At 42.2% G+C, this 15,913-nt stretch overlaps 1 protein-coding gene across 2 annotated transcripts in view; it reads left to right on the top strand.

Annotated features, from left to right (window-relative positions):
* The window catches only part of ADD3 (adducin 3), a 128,284-nt gene that overhangs the window by 85,008 nt on the left and 27,363 nt on the right, over positions 1 to 15,913 (top strand). For both annotated transcript variants that reach the window (XM_040992137.1, XM_040992136.1), the window contains exon 2: positions 10,506 to 10,729. In XM_040992137.1, coding sequence (XP_040848071.1) covers positions 10,535 to 10,729 — 195 coding nt within the window. In that variant the 5' untranslated portion in view covers positions 10,506 to 10,534. The remainder of the gene's footprint in view (positions 1 to 10,505; positions 10,730 to 15,913) is intronic.

The following is a 15,913-nucleotide window of genomic DNA, read 5'->3' as shown; positions in this document are numbered from 1 at the left end:
CCAGTGTTCTGCCTGTGAGGCAGGTTTTGTTTTTTCTTTTTTAAATTATTTTTTTATGATACAATTCCCTAATCTCTGGGGTTTTCCCTCCCATTCCCCAAGTCTCCTCCTGCTGTGATACAGTTTTAAGATTTTTTAAGTTAGTTATTTTTTTTTTTTTGGAAAGTCAGATATTATAGAGTGAAGAAGAAACAGAGAGAAAGATCTTCCATTTTGCTGAATCACTCCCCAAGTGACCACAATGGCTAGAGATGAGCTGATCTCAAGCCAAGGACTAGGAGCCTCCTCCAGGTCTCCCAGGGCAGGTGCAGGATTGGAAGGCTTTGGGTCATCCTCCACTGCCTTCCCAGGCCACAAGCAGGGAGCTGGATGTGAGGCAGGGCTGCCAGGATTAGAACCGGCACCCATGTGGTTCCCAGCACATGCAAGGAGAGGATGGACTACCACACAGGCCCAAGATTTGTTTTTTTGAAAGAGTTACGTAGAGGGAAGCACACACACAGGGGGAGGAGGAGAGGGAAGGAAAGGGAGAAGAAAGAGAAAACAAACCATAAGCTTTTTCCCAGACCATCGAAACAGACCTGGGTGAGAAGTGGAGCAAGCCGAGACGCAAACCAGCACTCACCTGGGATACCAGTGTCGCAGCCATTAGCTTTGTCTATTATATCACAGTGCCAGCCCTTGTGATACTGTCATATAGAGTGTTGCTGTTGTAAGGGAGAGACTAACAAAAAGGTGTAAGAAATGTCTGTTATTTCTTAGATGCAGTTATATCAAAATAAACTTTAAAACCTCAGTTAGCAACCCACTTCTGGGCACTGGTTTTGGCTGTGTTTAAAGCAAAACAAAAACGGAACAAGGCAAAACCTCCAAATGTTATCTAAATCAGTGTGTTATTTCTTAATGTTGGCTGAGTACTTTCTCTTGTACTCCCTCTTATTTTGCTATACTCAGCTGGTAGAGTCTGCTAGGACCTGAACAGCAGCTGGGCTGCTTCCTTCTCATGATTTTTTTATGGTGGGTCATCATGGTGGTAGCAGTGCCAGGATGCTCAAAGGCCTAACTTTGAAAGTTGTATAACCTCACATCTGAAAGCATTTTGTTAGAACAATTCACAGAGCTGACCTAAATTTAAGGGAAAGTAGTCTGGGCCTGGCATGGTAACCTAGTGGCTAAATCCTCACCTTGCATGCTCCGGGATCCCATTTGGGTATGGGTTCATGCTGCCCCCACTGCTCTACTTCTCTTCCCATCCTGCTCCCTGCTTGTGACCTGAGAACGCAGTCCAGAACAGCCCAAAACCTTGGGACCCTGCCCCCACATAAAAGACCCCCAAGAAGCTCCTGGCTCCTGGCTTTAGATCAGCTCAGCTCTGGCTGTTGCGGCCATTTAGGGAGTGAGCCAGCAGATGGAAAATCTTTGTCTTTCCTTCTCTCTGTATATCTGACTTTCCAATAAAATAAATAAATAAATAAATAAATCTTTTAAAAAGTGTGTGTGGGGGGGGGAGAGTACTCTGTACTTCATATGTAACAAAGTTATATTGCAAAAGAACATGGGAGGAATTCTTGTGGCCATTTTTGAATAGTTTACCACAGAGCCCCAAATCAGGGATCCAGCTGATCCAGAGGCCACTAACAGCATCCTCAGAATCAAGACAGGCAAAGCAGATGACAGAGCAGGCAAGATGGTTCCAGCAGGTGTTGCTGAGTTCTGGAAGCTTGTAGGACTGTCTGTTCGTTGGTTCCTAGACTGAGATCACAGCTTGCCGCCCCACAGCACCAAGGATACAATTCCTGGCAGGTGGAACTAACTTGCTTGCTATTCAATGAAGGTAATCACTTCATGTTATGTGTTACTTGTAGTCTGTAAGGACTTAGAGTTTGTAAAACAGGCCCTTTATAATAATTCCATGTTCTAGAGGTTCCAATGTGCATTTTTCCTTCTGAAGATTATTTTCTAGATGTTTGAATGTATAGAATTTTATGGTATAGTATTTCTTTGTACTACCACTTTTAGATTATATTTGCACTTAACCTAGGGTATATTTCTAGATCTGAATCATAACCCTGGGAAACACTTTGGGTTAATTTCATAATAAGCAGCATTACAAAACAAAAAAACACAACAGATGCTGTGGAAATGTGAATTAACGAACTTATCTTACTTTGGGTTTCTGTAGATCTTGTACTGGTAGATCTGAAGAGATTGGGACACATAACTTTGATATAAGTACCTCATTTTTAGTTTAATAGCTCAGATATTGTGTGGGTTTTTTTACATTTATGTAAAATTGTAACAATGAGTAAACTAAGACTTCAGAAGAGTGCCTTGGTCATTATGGTATTTTCCCTTGACTGTGTTGGATTAGATTTGTTTTATATTGAATTAATATTCACATATATCTGTATATATGTCTGCAGATGTTTACATATATGTATATATTAATGTCTACATAGGTAACATTTTGTTATGGGAATTTTTTGTTTACTTTTATAATTATTTCAGACTCCAAGTAAGTTACAGAATTCTATCCTTCACAAAAATAGTCTTTTACATGACATCATATACAATCTGACAATTATATGTGTCAGGAAATCATCATTAATACAAATATTGTTACCAAATTTTTATTCAGATTTCCCCAGTTGTCTCATTAAGGTCCTTTGCCTGGTGCAGAATCCACTCCAAGATTACTTATTGCATTTTGTTATGCCTTCTTTTTTTATATTTATTTATTTTTTAATTGTTATTAACATTGTATTATGTGATACAGTTTTTTAGGCACTGGGATTCCTCCCACCCCTCCCACAACCCTCCCGCCATGGTGGATTCCTCCCCCTTGCTGCATAACCACAGTTCAAGTTCAGTTGAGATTTCTTCATTGCAAGCATATACCTAGCATAGAGTCCAACATCTTATTGTCCAGATAAGTTCAGCGGCTTCTTGGGGAGACCTTCTCTGGTCTGAAGGTAGAGCTAACAGAGTAAAGTCCCGGTCAGTTAAAAGCCCCAACAAAACATCAGCAACAATATACAATGTTATGGAATTAATTGACAAAGTATTGAGTAAACAATATGTTAAAAATAATGCAAGTTCAATTATTCAAAACGCATGAGTTGAAACAGTATCAATGACAGGTTCAAAAACAAACGCCTTCTTTTTTTTTAAAGATTTATTTATTTTTATTACAAAGTCAGATATACAGAGAGGAGGAGAGACAGAGAGGAAGATCTGCCTTCCAATGATTCACTCCTCAAGTGAGTGCAGCAGCTGGTGCTGCGCCTATCCGAAGCTGGGACCCAGGAACCTCTTCTGGGTCTCCCACGCGGGTGCAGGGTCTCAAAGCTTTGGGCCATGCTTGACTGCTTTCCCAGGCCACAAGCAGGGAGCTGGATGGGAAGTGGAACTGCCAGGATTAGAACTGGAGGTGCTCATATGGAATCCTGGTGCATTCAAGGTGAGGACTAGAGCTGCTAGGCCACACCACCGGACCCTGTTATGCTTTCTTGATCTTCTCTAATCTAGAGTATTTTCTCAGTCTGTATCTTTCATTACCTTCAGTAAGAATTGGCTTGCTATTTTATACAGTGATCCTCAATTTGGGACAGTTAATTTGACCAGATAGAAGAAATGGGACTTTTGTCCATGAAGGGTGAAAGCAGAGGTTGGTTGACCTAGACTAACAAGAAATATAATCTCTGAGGCCCAACACACAGTGGCTCAGTGGCCAAATCTTCACCTTCCACGTGCCAGGATCCCGTTTGGGTTCCAGTTCCTAACCCAGCTGCTCCACTTCCCATCCAGCTCCCCCCTCATGGCCTGGGAAAGCAGCAGAAGACAGCCCAAAGCCTTGGGCTCCTGCACCCACAGGGAAGACCCAGAAGAAGCTCCTGGTCCTGGCTTTGGGTCAGCTAAGCTCCAGCCATTGGGGACTTGGGGAGTGAACCAGTGGGTGAAGGATCTTTCTGTCTATAAATCTGATCTGCCTTTCCAATAGAAATATGAAATCTTTAATATATATATATATAAATCATTGACGATCTCGTTAAGTGTCTCTATTTAGGGTGTTGTATATGTTACAGAAAGATTTTGACAGTCAGACTGCAGAAACAGATGTACAATTTGTAGAGTCCTAAACAGTGCTTCATAATATACTCAGAGAACCTGAAAATGCTTTTATCTTCAGTATTGACAGTGATGTTTCTAAACTCTATGTACACTTGTATATAAAACATTTTTTTTTTTCACTCCACAGAGTCATTTTGGTCTTAATTTACGCGTACCTTTTATTCTTACTAATTTACAGAGCTTAATTTTTTTGTCTTGAAAATGTAACAGACATACAATAACCTGCAGTGGATAGTTCATGTGCTCGTCTCTTTCCCTCTCCCTCATACACACTCATAAATATGTCTATTTCCTTTTGGTTTTCCATTTGACTATAACCTTGAATCCTTGAAACTGTGGGTCACAGCCTCAACATGGATCATTAATTAATTTGTATTGATTTCATTTTATTTGAAAGCGTACTTCCATCTGCTGGATTTGATTCACTCTCCAAATATGCACGACAACTAGGGTTGGATCCACCAAAGCGAAGGGCCTGAAAACCCATTTGTGTCTCCCGCGTGGGTAGCAGGCTTCCAAGCATTTCAGTTGTTATCTGCTTCTACCCATGATGTGTGTGCAGAACAATGGATTGAAAGCAGAGTAGCCAAGACTCAACCAGGTACCTCAGTATGCATGTAGACGACCCAGGTAGTGACCTAAGCCACTGCATCAAGCACCCATCACAATCGGGGGGTTATTTTTTTTTCATGAGATAGATTTAAGTGGAAAATATCAGAATATGCCATATAAAGAGGCACTGTACATCATGTGTTTATATGTGAGTGCCATATGAAATATTAGCATCAGTTGCTATTTTTAGATAGTTTCAATGGCAATGTTCTACGGTGTTTTATCTATTTGTATCTTAAACCTAATGTTCTTTATAGGTACATGTTGGGTTATTGCATAAATATTTAGATAAGATTTTTTTTAACTGGAATTTTATTGTTTTGTGACTCTGCATGAGCAGACTGTATCAGAGGAAAACTCGTAGTGTTGACAACAGGTTTTATAGCATTACTTTTTTTAAAAAAGTAACACTTTGCAACACTTCCTTTCAAAGATAATTTTCCCTCTAATGGAGATAGCATTTTTTAGCCCTACTGGTTTGTACTGATTTATTTTGCTCTGAACACTAGAAAGCATTTCTGTTGTTATATGTGAGTGAAATTAGCATAATCTTTTTTATTTGATTATTTGTAATTCTTGCCCACATTCCTGCTGTAATATTATCCTTTTCCTTTTTTAAGATTTAATTTTGGGGGCTGGCTCTGTGGCACAATGGGCACAGCTGCTGCAGAGCCCAAATATGTGGGCCATTTTCTGGTTTCTCAGGCATGTTAGCAGGGAGCTGATGGGTCAGAAGTGAAGCAGGCAAGACTCAAACTTGACACTCACGATGTTCCAGCATCACAGATAGAAGCAGCCTTACCTGACGCATCTTGAGTTTCCTTCCATGTCATATGGTGTAACAGCACTTCATTTCTTTCCAGGCTAGATAGTATTCCATTGTGTCACATGTTGTTTATTATTTTATCAGTTGATGGGCATTTGGGTGTCTACCTTCTGACTATTCAAAAAATCCTACAGTGGAATTCATATACAAGTTTTTGTTTCCCTGGTTTTTTAACATATTTATTTATTTTTATTGAAAAGGTAGACTTACAAAGAGAAAAGAGAGACACAGAGAAAGTTCTTCCATTCATTGGTTCACTCCTCAAGTGGCCACAATGGCCAGAGCTGAGCTGATCCGAAGCCAGGGTCCCCCATGCAGGTGCAGGGTCCAGAGACTTTGGGCCATCCTTTATTGCCTTCTCTGGCTACAAGCAGGGAAATGGATGGGAAGTGGAACAGCCGGGACATGAGCCAGTGCCCACATGGGATACTGGCACATGGAAGGGGAGGAGTTAGCCACTAGGCTATTGTACCAGGCCGTTCTTTACCCATTTTTAACTGTTTGGGGTATATATCCCCCAAAAATGAATTAACTTTCAAATGAGATACAAGAGTTAAATCAAGATTCTATTTCTGTTAGTCTCTAAATTACTTTGTACCATGTTTTGAAAAGGCTGTGCATGTGCAGGAACGGTGGTTTTAAAGTATTTTCACACTTCAGAAGAATCACAAGATTTTCTATATGTATGCAGAAGTTTTGAAGAAAATTAAAAAACTAATGGAACTTTGAAAAAAGTGTTTAGCAAGCTTTACTCAGTTTTCTTTATACAAAATGTTTAGGCTTTCATGTTCTTTTATAGTAAAGCAGTTGTATTCTCAAAAGATCACCGCAGTGATGATGGAAAGATAAACTAGTGAGCCATGTAGAGCTTTATCCTCTGGATGATGGGAACAGAGTGAAGATTTTAAAGAGAAAGGTATGACCAGATTAAACTTGAAAAGATGAAATTTGAAGAACGATAACCCTTGTTGGGACAAAATGTGGGGCTCTCATTGGGCTAGATGGGATGCGAGAAGCCTACAGCTAGGTATTCATGTTTATTTGAAATGAGTTCAGTGTATTTCCTGTCATTGTGACTCAGTCTTGGGAAACAGATAATGGGAGCTGGGGTATCAGGAAGTTAGCACTGCACAGCAGCTTGGGTTGTCTGCATCTGGTATCAGGGTAGCTGGGCACAAGTCAGCTCCTCTTCTGTTTTCTGGTGGACCTTTGGAGGCAGTAGGTAATAGCATATGTACCTGGGTCCCTACCACTCATGTGGGAAATCTGGATTGAATTCCTGGCCCTTGACTTGAGCCTAGCCCAGCTGTGGCTGAAGGCTAGCAGTTGGAAAGTGAACCAGTAGGAACCGGGCAGTGGCCTAGTGAATGAATCCTTGCCTTGCAAGCACCAGCAACCCATATGGGTGCTGGTTCATGTACTGGATGCTCCATTTCCCATCTTGCTCCCTTCTTCTGGCCTGGGAAGGCAGTGGAAGATGACCCAAAACATTGGGACCCTGCATTCATGTGGACGACCAGGAAGAAGCTTCTGGCTCCTGGCTTAAGATCAGCTCAGTTCTGGCTGTTGTGGCCACTTGGGGAGTGAATCACCAGATGGAAGATCTTTCTGTCTCTCCTCTCTATAAATCTACCTGTCCAATAAAAATAAATGAATCTTTTAAAAAAAAAAAGTGAACCAGTAGATGAAAAAAAAATCTGCCTCTGCCTTTCAAATAATAAAGATTACTTATTTGGGGGCTAGCGTAATAACAGAGTGGGCTAACCCTCCACCTACAGCACCTGCATCCCATATGGGCATCCCGTGTTCTGGCTTCTCTGCTTCTGGTCCAGCGCCCTGATTAGAGTGTGGGGAAGCAACAGAGGATGACACAAGTCCTTAGGATCCTGCATGCATGTGGGAGACCTGTAAGAAGCTCCTGTATCCTCACTTGGAATCAGTTCATTTCTGACTATTGCAGCCAGTTAGGTAGTGAGCCACTAATGGAAGATCATTCTTTGTCTCTCCTTCTCGTCGTAATTCTGCCTTTCAAATAAAAAATTTTAAAAAACGTTTATTGAAAAAATTTGAGAAACATAACTTTCCATTAATAAAACTGGAGCCATATTTATATTGTCAAGTATGGATTGCGAAGTAATTTTTTGTTGAGCTTACTCAAGGTCAGAGATCTGAGATCTTAGCCCTGGAAGTAGCTTAAGGAAAACACTTAGGTCACCTTGTGAGATGTCCATGTCACATGTCTGAGCGTCTGGTTCAGACCCCTGGCACTGAGCTTCATCGGCTTCCTGCTTGTCCCTGCCCTGAGAGGCAGCAGGTGGTGGCGGAAGTGCTTGAGTCCCTGCCGTCCATGTGACAGACCTAGATGGAGTTCTGGGGCTCTTGGCTTCAGCCTGGCCCAGCCCTAGGAAGGGAAACAGATGAGAGATGTGTTTGTTTTAACCAGTGATCAGTTAAATTTAGGGGACAGTTGTTAAGGTTGTCTTCTTAGTCTGCTTTTTTCCCTTGCCTCCCAGAAAAAAATCAGTACATTTTAGCAATAGTGGGTGAAATAGACTTGGTATCCTAGTCTTTTTTTCTCTTTCTTTCCTTCTTGCTTTTTTTTTTTTTTAGATTTATTTATTTTTATTGGAAAATCAGATATACAGAGTGGTGGAAAGAGAGAGAGGAAGTTCTTCCATCCAATGATTCACTCCCCAAGTGACAGTTACACCCGGACCTGCGCCAGTCTGAAGCCAGGAGCCCAGAGCCTCTTCTGGGTTTCCCACGCAGGTACAGGGTCCCAAGGCTTTGGGCCATCCTCAACTGCTTTCCCAGGCCACAAGTGGGGAGCTGGATGGGAAGCACGGTTGTCAGGATTAGAACTGGTGCCTTGGCGCGGTGGCGCAAGTGGTTGAGTCCTCGCCTTGCACGCCCGGGATCCCATATGGGCGCTGGTTCTAATCCCGGCAGCCCTGCTTCCCTTCCAGCTCCCTGCTTGTGGCCTGGGAAAGCAGTCGAGGACGGCCCAAGGCTTTGGGACCCTGCACCCGCGTGGGAGACCCGGAAGAGGCTCCTGGCTTCGGATCGGCATAGTATCGGCCCGTTGCGCTCACTTGGGGAGTGAATCATCGGATGGAGGATCTTCCTCTCTGTCTCTCCTCTCTGTATATCCGCCTTTCCAATGAAAAAATAATAAAAATAAATCTTTAAAAAAAAAGAACTGGTGCCTATATGGGATCCTGGCACATTGAAGGCAAGGACTTTAGCCACTGGGCTACTGTGCCAGGCCCTCCTAGTCTTTTTGAAACAGTTGAACTTCATCACAAGGTACTGTGAAAAAAATCTGAATAAACTTTAGTGCAGGAAATCAGACTATGTGAGTTAAGAAATTATGATTACGGGCCCAGCAGCGTGGCCTAATGGCTTAAAGTCCTCGCCTTGAACACGCCAGGATCCCATATGGGTGCCGGTTCTAATCCTGGCAACTCTGCTTCCCATCCAGTTTCCTGCTTGTGACCTGGGAAAGCAGTCAAGGACGACCCAAAGCTTTGGGACCCTGCACCCGTGTAGGAAACTTAGAGGAAGTTCCTGTCTCCTGGCTCCAGATTGGCACAGCACCAGCCGTTGCGCTCACTTGGGGAGTGAATCATCGGACGGCAGATCTTCCTCTCTATCTCTCCTCCTCTCTGTATATCTGACTTTGTAATAAAAATAAAACAAATCTTTTTTAAAAAAAGAAATTATTATTAATTTTTAAAAAATGAATGATTACTATTACATCTTCAAAGTTTCACTGTAGAAACAGTGTTCCAAATACTTGGTATCTGCAACTTACTGAAATAGTGAGAAAGTAAGGGTTCACTTCTAGTTAATCAAGTATGGAATTCACCTGTTCTTTTAAAAACTTGTATAATATTTTGTTACGAAAATTTATTACACTGTTTTAAGTTACCAGTAGGACTTTTTGAAATGTTAAATCTTTCAGCAGTGTTGGTCCTACATTTTATGACATGTTTATATTCCCTGGTACATGGTCACTTCCCTGGGTGTGTGCTTGCTGTGGTGTGGGGAAATGATATCTTCTGGGAGACTTCCTTGCATGGAAGATAGAATCTCGTTCATGAACTTTGCCTCTGAACTACAGCAAGAGCTTCCAGAAGGATTTACTTAAAGATTCACTTCCCTTTTTACCTGTGGAACAAGGTCTGACATGCAGTAGATGCTGAATAAATATTCATTGACTTTGGGCAGCCTCTGTGGCAAATAACTTAATCATATTTCAGGCTGATTTTAGGATTTTCTTGTGTACATAAAAATTATTTACTTGTATAAATATATAAGATCACTTATCTGTTTATAGAAATGAATTTATTAGGTTCAGTAAAAATTCTTCGGGATTCTTTAAGTGATAGCATTATCTTCCAGAAAAGCATATAGTGGTCAGAGTTCAGTGTATAACTATAAACACTTGTCTGATTCATTTTATTTCTTCATATTTTTTTCTGCATCCTGTGAGCACCAAATCAAGTCATGGCTATTCCACTTCCAAACCACGACCCTGATCATATGCCTGGGAAGGCAGCTGAAAATGGCCCAGGCAGTTCAGTGCCTGCCACTCTTTTGGGAGTCCTGGATGGAACTGCAGGCTCCTGGCTTCAGCCTGGTCCACCCCTTGTCATTACAGCTACTTGGGAAGTGAAACTGCACACAAGAGCATTCTCTCTCTCTCTCTCTCTCTCTCTCTCTCTCACACACACACACACACACACACACGTCTTATTTTCTCTCTTTCTCCTCAGCCCTCCAAAACCCTGCTCTTCAGATAAATAAATATGTTTTAAAAAAACCTGACAAACATTTTGAAGGAAAAGTATAAAAGTTCTGCTTGACTCATATAAAATCACAGGTTTACTGAATTTCTCATGAATGTCATTTTGCTTTGTGTTTGTTAATGCAGATAACAAGAGGGATCCACAGACTTGAAGCATGAGTTCAGACACCAGCCAGAGCGTGATCACCACCCCTCCTCATTCCAGCATGCCTCCCAAAGAGAGATATTTTGACCGAATCAATGAAAATGACCCAGAATACATTCGGGAAAGGAACATGTCTCCAGATCTTCGACAAGACTTCAACATGATGGAGCAGAGGAAACGTGTTACTCAGATCCTGCAGAGCCCTGTGAGTCAAAGTGCTTAGGTCGTACTTCCCTTCCTTGAGAAACCTCGATGTAATGAGGCAGAAAGGCTCTCCAGCACTCCTGAGCACGCAGGGTGGGGACGGGGGCTCCCCAGTCTTTGAAAGAAGAGGCAGGTATCTGCTTTCTACATTTGATTTCTAGAGCTTGAGTAACAGTAGCATTGTGCTTGGTATACATTTTCCTTGTGTGTTTCCTCGGTGAAATACTTCATTAAAAGAGGAGCAAAGATCTGTTGAATTCAAGGACATCTAATTCAGACTGAATTATCTGTGAAGAAGAAAAAAGAATGACTCAGGCCCAGCGTGGTGGCCTTGAACGCACCGGGATCCCATATGGGTACCGGTTCTAGTCCCGGCAGCCCCGCTTCCCATCCAGCTCCATGCCTGTGGCCTGGGAAAGCAGTTGAGGATGGCCCAAAGCCTTGGGACCCTGCACCTGCATGGGAGATCCGGAAGAGGCTCTGGGCTCTGCATGGGAGACCTGGAAGAGGCTCTGGGCTCCTGGCTTCAGATTGGCACAGCACCGGGTGTTGCGCTCACTTGGGGAGTGAATCATCAGACGGAAGATCTTCCTCTCTATCTCTCCTCCTCTCTGTTTATATCTGACTTTGCAATAAAAATCAATCTTTTAAAAAAATAAATCTAAAAACAAAAAAAGAAAAAGAAAAAAAAGAATGACTCAAGTCATAGGAAGCAAAAATGGGTGAGCTTCATCCCCTGTGTGTTCTCATCTCCTTGTGGGTGCCTTTCTGTTCAGAGCAGTGTAGGAAGGTTGATTTGGTAGGCTGTTATTACATGGCTGCAGTCATCCATGTGTACATATATACCACAGTACCCAGATGAGCAGTGAGTTATAAATATAACTTGTACTGAAAATGTCTGCACAGAGGATCCAGATTCTGAATCATTTTCAAGTGATTTTAGTGGAATTACACAGGTTATGTTATGACTGACGAAAAATGAGAGAACAACTGTATAGTTCTCTATTGGGTGTCTTTGTTATACAAGAAGTGTTAATTTTTTGAGGAAATTAATATTGAGTGAACATTACATAGTGCATAAATATATGAAAACATCACAGAATACTTACGTATATAAATTTTATGTGAAAATTGTAATGAAGAAAGAGCTTGATTTAAAAGGAAAAATGGATTTATACCTTATGCATAATGAGGAGGACAGGCCCTTCAAGTCAGAGTTTGGCCCACATAGACACATGTTGCACAGGGTATGGTTATATATATTAGGTTTCCAGTTTAGGTACTAAAATAAGTGCCGAGGTGTCTATAACAGCCTGTTGTGGCCATGGTAGATCATTTTTGTTGTGCCCTTTAGAATTTAATCATAGAGGTTGAGTCCAGAGCTAAAGGGGAATTCCACTCTGAATAATTCTCCATTCCAGTGGTCTTGATGAAAGCCTTGAAGTACAAGTTGTATTAGTGATACAAGTTTTGAGGAATTTTTAAAGTGTACCATTCAGCCGAAAGAAATCCCTTCCAAATGAAAACAAGATTAACTACAGAAACCATGTTGAGAGAGTAAATGATCAATGCCTTACATTATGCAAACCCAAGTTTCTGTGTTTATAAATACATTAACTATTTATACTTTTTCAAGAATATTTGAGAGGCAGGGAGACAAAGACAAAATATCAACATAGTTCACATCCTGTTGGTTCACTCCCCCAATGCTTACAAGATCAGGGACAGGGTCAGGCTGAAGCTTGGAGTCAGGAACTTAATCCAGGTTTCTCATGTGGGTGGCTGAGAGCCAGCTGATCACCACTGCTTCCCAGGGTCTGCGTTAACAGGAAGCTGGAGTCAGGAACGAGAGCCAAATATCAAACTCAGGTACCTTGACATAGGATAGGAGTGTTTAACTACTAGGGCTAATGCCCACCCCCACATTATGGTTTAGATAAAAATAGGTTTATTGGCTTCTTTAAAGAGGCTCCATCTTTAAGAACTGATTGGGGTTGGCATTGTAGCACAGTGGTTTAAGCCACCACCGGTGAACTGGAATTCTATACATCCAGTGTCCTGGCTGCTCCACTTCTGATCCAGCTCAGTGATAATATATCTAGGAAGGAAATGGGAGATGGGAGACCCAGATGGATTTCTAGGCCCCTGGATTAGGCTCGGCTCATTTTCCCTGGCCATTACAGCCATTTGGGAAATGAAACCATGGATAGAGGAACTCCTTCCCCCGCCTCCTCCGTGTCTTCTCCCTCCCATCGTTGTCCCTCCCTGTCCGTCTCTGCTTCCACCCTCCTTCTCTGTCTCCTTCTGCCTCCGTCTTCTCTCCCTCTCTGACCTTCCTCTTTCTTTTTCTCTTGCCCTTTCTCTCTAGCCTTTCCTCCCTCTCTCTATAACTCTGCCTTTCAATAAATAAATCTGTTTTTAAGAAGATTGATTTTTATTGAAAAGTCAGATATACAGAAAGGAAGAGCTTCCATCCAATGGTTCACTCCCTAAGTGGTCGTGACAGCTGAAGCTGAAGCCAGGAGCCTAGAGCCTCTTCTGGGTCTTCCACACAGATGCAGGGTCCCAAAGCTTTGGGCCATCCTCAAATGCTTTCCCAAGCCACAAACAGGGAGCTGGATGGGAAGCAGGGCTGCCGGGATTATAACTGGTACCCACAGCCGCAGGGCTACCACACCATGTCCTCAATAAATAACTCTTAAAGAGCTAAATTATTAATCAAATAATTGTAGTAACAAATGGTATGAAGTAATGAAAAGAGTCAGATGAAATTTAGAGGCTATTCGTGGTTTTTAAATATTTACACTTCTCTGGAAAGTGCCTCACAGGACCGTTCAGGTTTAATTCTAAAGACTGGGTGAAAGAAGTACTAAACTACATGCCAGCATGTTTGTGTTTTAGTTTGCTTATTAAACTGAAGAGGCCATAACTTTAAGTGCCTGCTTCTATTGTTTCTTAAGCTTAGATGTTCCTTTTGTGAATTAGCTTACAAGTACCCGTTCACTCATGCCTAGAAGACTTCATAGTGGGAAAGGGCAGACATGTGGGTCACGATTACCCAAGTCAGTTTCCGGAATGATCGTTTCCGCACAGGGAGAGATGAAAAAGATTGAGGTTAGAAAGCATTTAGGTTAATTCTTTTGTGAAACACCTATTAATTTTATCTTCCTGCCATATTTTAAGACAAGGATTTTCAAATTTCTTTTTCTTCTTAACTTTTGTTGTCTTACTTGAGAGAGAGAAAGAGTTCCCAGCTGCTGGTTCATTCTTCACGTGCCTGTGGTGACTGGGACTGTGCTGGGCTAAAACTTGGATCTCAATCCAGGTCTTCCACGTGGGTGGCAGGGATCCGGGTACCCAACCTCTGGAGGGCCGCATGAACAGGAAGCTGGAATCAGGAACTGGTAATTAAACCCCACTTTAGTTAGCCAGACACCTGCCCTCACATTTCTTTCAGTGCAGCAAAGATTTGCTCTTAAGGAAATGATCTGTGGTAGCTTCTATTAGTTATATGCTGCTTACTAACCATTTGCCACACAGCTTAGCTGAGCTGTTCTGGCTGAAGTTCTTTCATGAATTTGCTGTCAGGATATCAGCCCGTGTTGCTGTCTCCTGAAGGACCCTGGATTAGGAGCCGCTCATCAGATAGATAACACACATGACCATTGATAACAAGGCATATTCCTTGTCAGGGTCTTTCACCAAGACTGCTGGACTGTTGTTTCCCCAAGTGCAGAGAGAGCTTTTAGTGACCTGATCTCAGACATCACACAACACCAATTTATTGATTAGAAATGAGCTATCCAACCAGCTGGTAGGCAATGAGAGGGAATTAAGATGTACCTTAAAATAAATCTTAAAAAAAAAAAGAAAAGATCTGCCTTTAAAAAAAAACTTTTATTTTCAAAATTTATTTGAGAGGCAGAAAGAGACAGACAGATTTTTCATCCACTGGTCCACTCTCCAGATGTCCACAACAGCACGAACCAGGCCAGGCAGAAGTCAGGAACCTCAAACTCTGTCTGGGTCTCCAGTGTGGGAGCACAGGTCACTGGGCAATTTCCTGCTGCCTCCCAGGGTGCACATTACCAGGAACCTGGAATGCAGAGTGAAGGCAGGACCTGCAACCAGAATCTTCGACACCAGTTATAGGAATGTCAAACAATAACCTAACAGCTGTACCAAACACCTGTCTCGGGCTCCACCTTTTAAGGAGAGAATTGTGCCTTTTATGATCAGAGTTTAAAGTACCAGTCTGCCAATGAGCCACCAATTATTTCTTTTCCTCCCATATTCAAAATATGTTGACCCTCCCTTAACATGCCCTAACAGTCTCATTTATTATAACATTAGTTTAAATCCAGAATTTCACTGTCTAAATTTCGTCTACATGCAAATAATACTCCTCAGGCTGCCATTCATTAAATGCAGCTTCTAAAGTATCGTTCTGTTCAATATATTGTGAACCAAAGGGACAAATTTTCTGTTCCAAATCCCCTGTTGTGGGACAGGGATAATGTGACTGTTACTGGTGTTCCTGTTCAAAAGCAGAGAAAATTGGGGAATTCAGAGGCGTTGCTGGTGCCAAACCAATTGTGAAATATGAGCTAATGTTTGGAGGCTCAGTCTACTGCTTGAGTAACTTTCCATGGCTCTTGGTTTTACCCTCTAGGTTCCTGATTCTAATGTCTAAATCGTTTTTCCTTTTCCTTGAAAGGTTGTTTGTGTTTCTCTGTGTGTTGGATGCTTCCTTTTTAGAGTCCAAAGTCCTCTTTAGATTTACTTATTATTTTTCATTCATTAATATGTTTATTTATGACAGAGGGACAGGCAATAAATAACCTTCCCCTTGCTGCTTCACGTCTTGGATGCAACAGCAGCTGAAGCTGGCCCAGGCAGAAGCACTTAGCCTGGAGCCCAGCCTGGCCTTCCGCAGGGGTGCCAGAATCCAAGGATTTGACTCATCACCTGCTGCCTCCCAGGGTGTGTGTTAGCAGGGAGTTTGAGACAGAAATGGAGTCAAGCTCTGATCCTCGACACCCTGTGGCTTGGGAAGTGGGCATCCCAAGCATTATCTTACCCACTGTGCCAGTGTGTCTGCCCCAGCCCACACAAGGCTCTGTACTCTCTGCGTTGTCTTTATTTCCTTCAGTTCAAGCTTGTACGGTTTCTGCTAATAGAATCC

The sequence above is a fragment of the Ochotona curzoniae genome, unplaced genomic scaffold (assembly GCF_017591425.1).
Source record: "Ochotona curzoniae isolate NIBS_2020 unplaced genomic scaffold, NIBS_Ocur_1.0 contig_66, whole genome shotgun sequence".
NCBI lineage: Eukaryota > Metazoa > Chordata > Mammalia > Lagomorpha > Ochotonidae > Ochotona > Ochotona curzoniae.
The sequence above is the reverse complement of the archived record's forward strand: the minus strand, read 5'-3'. Positions and strand labels throughout refer to the sequence as shown.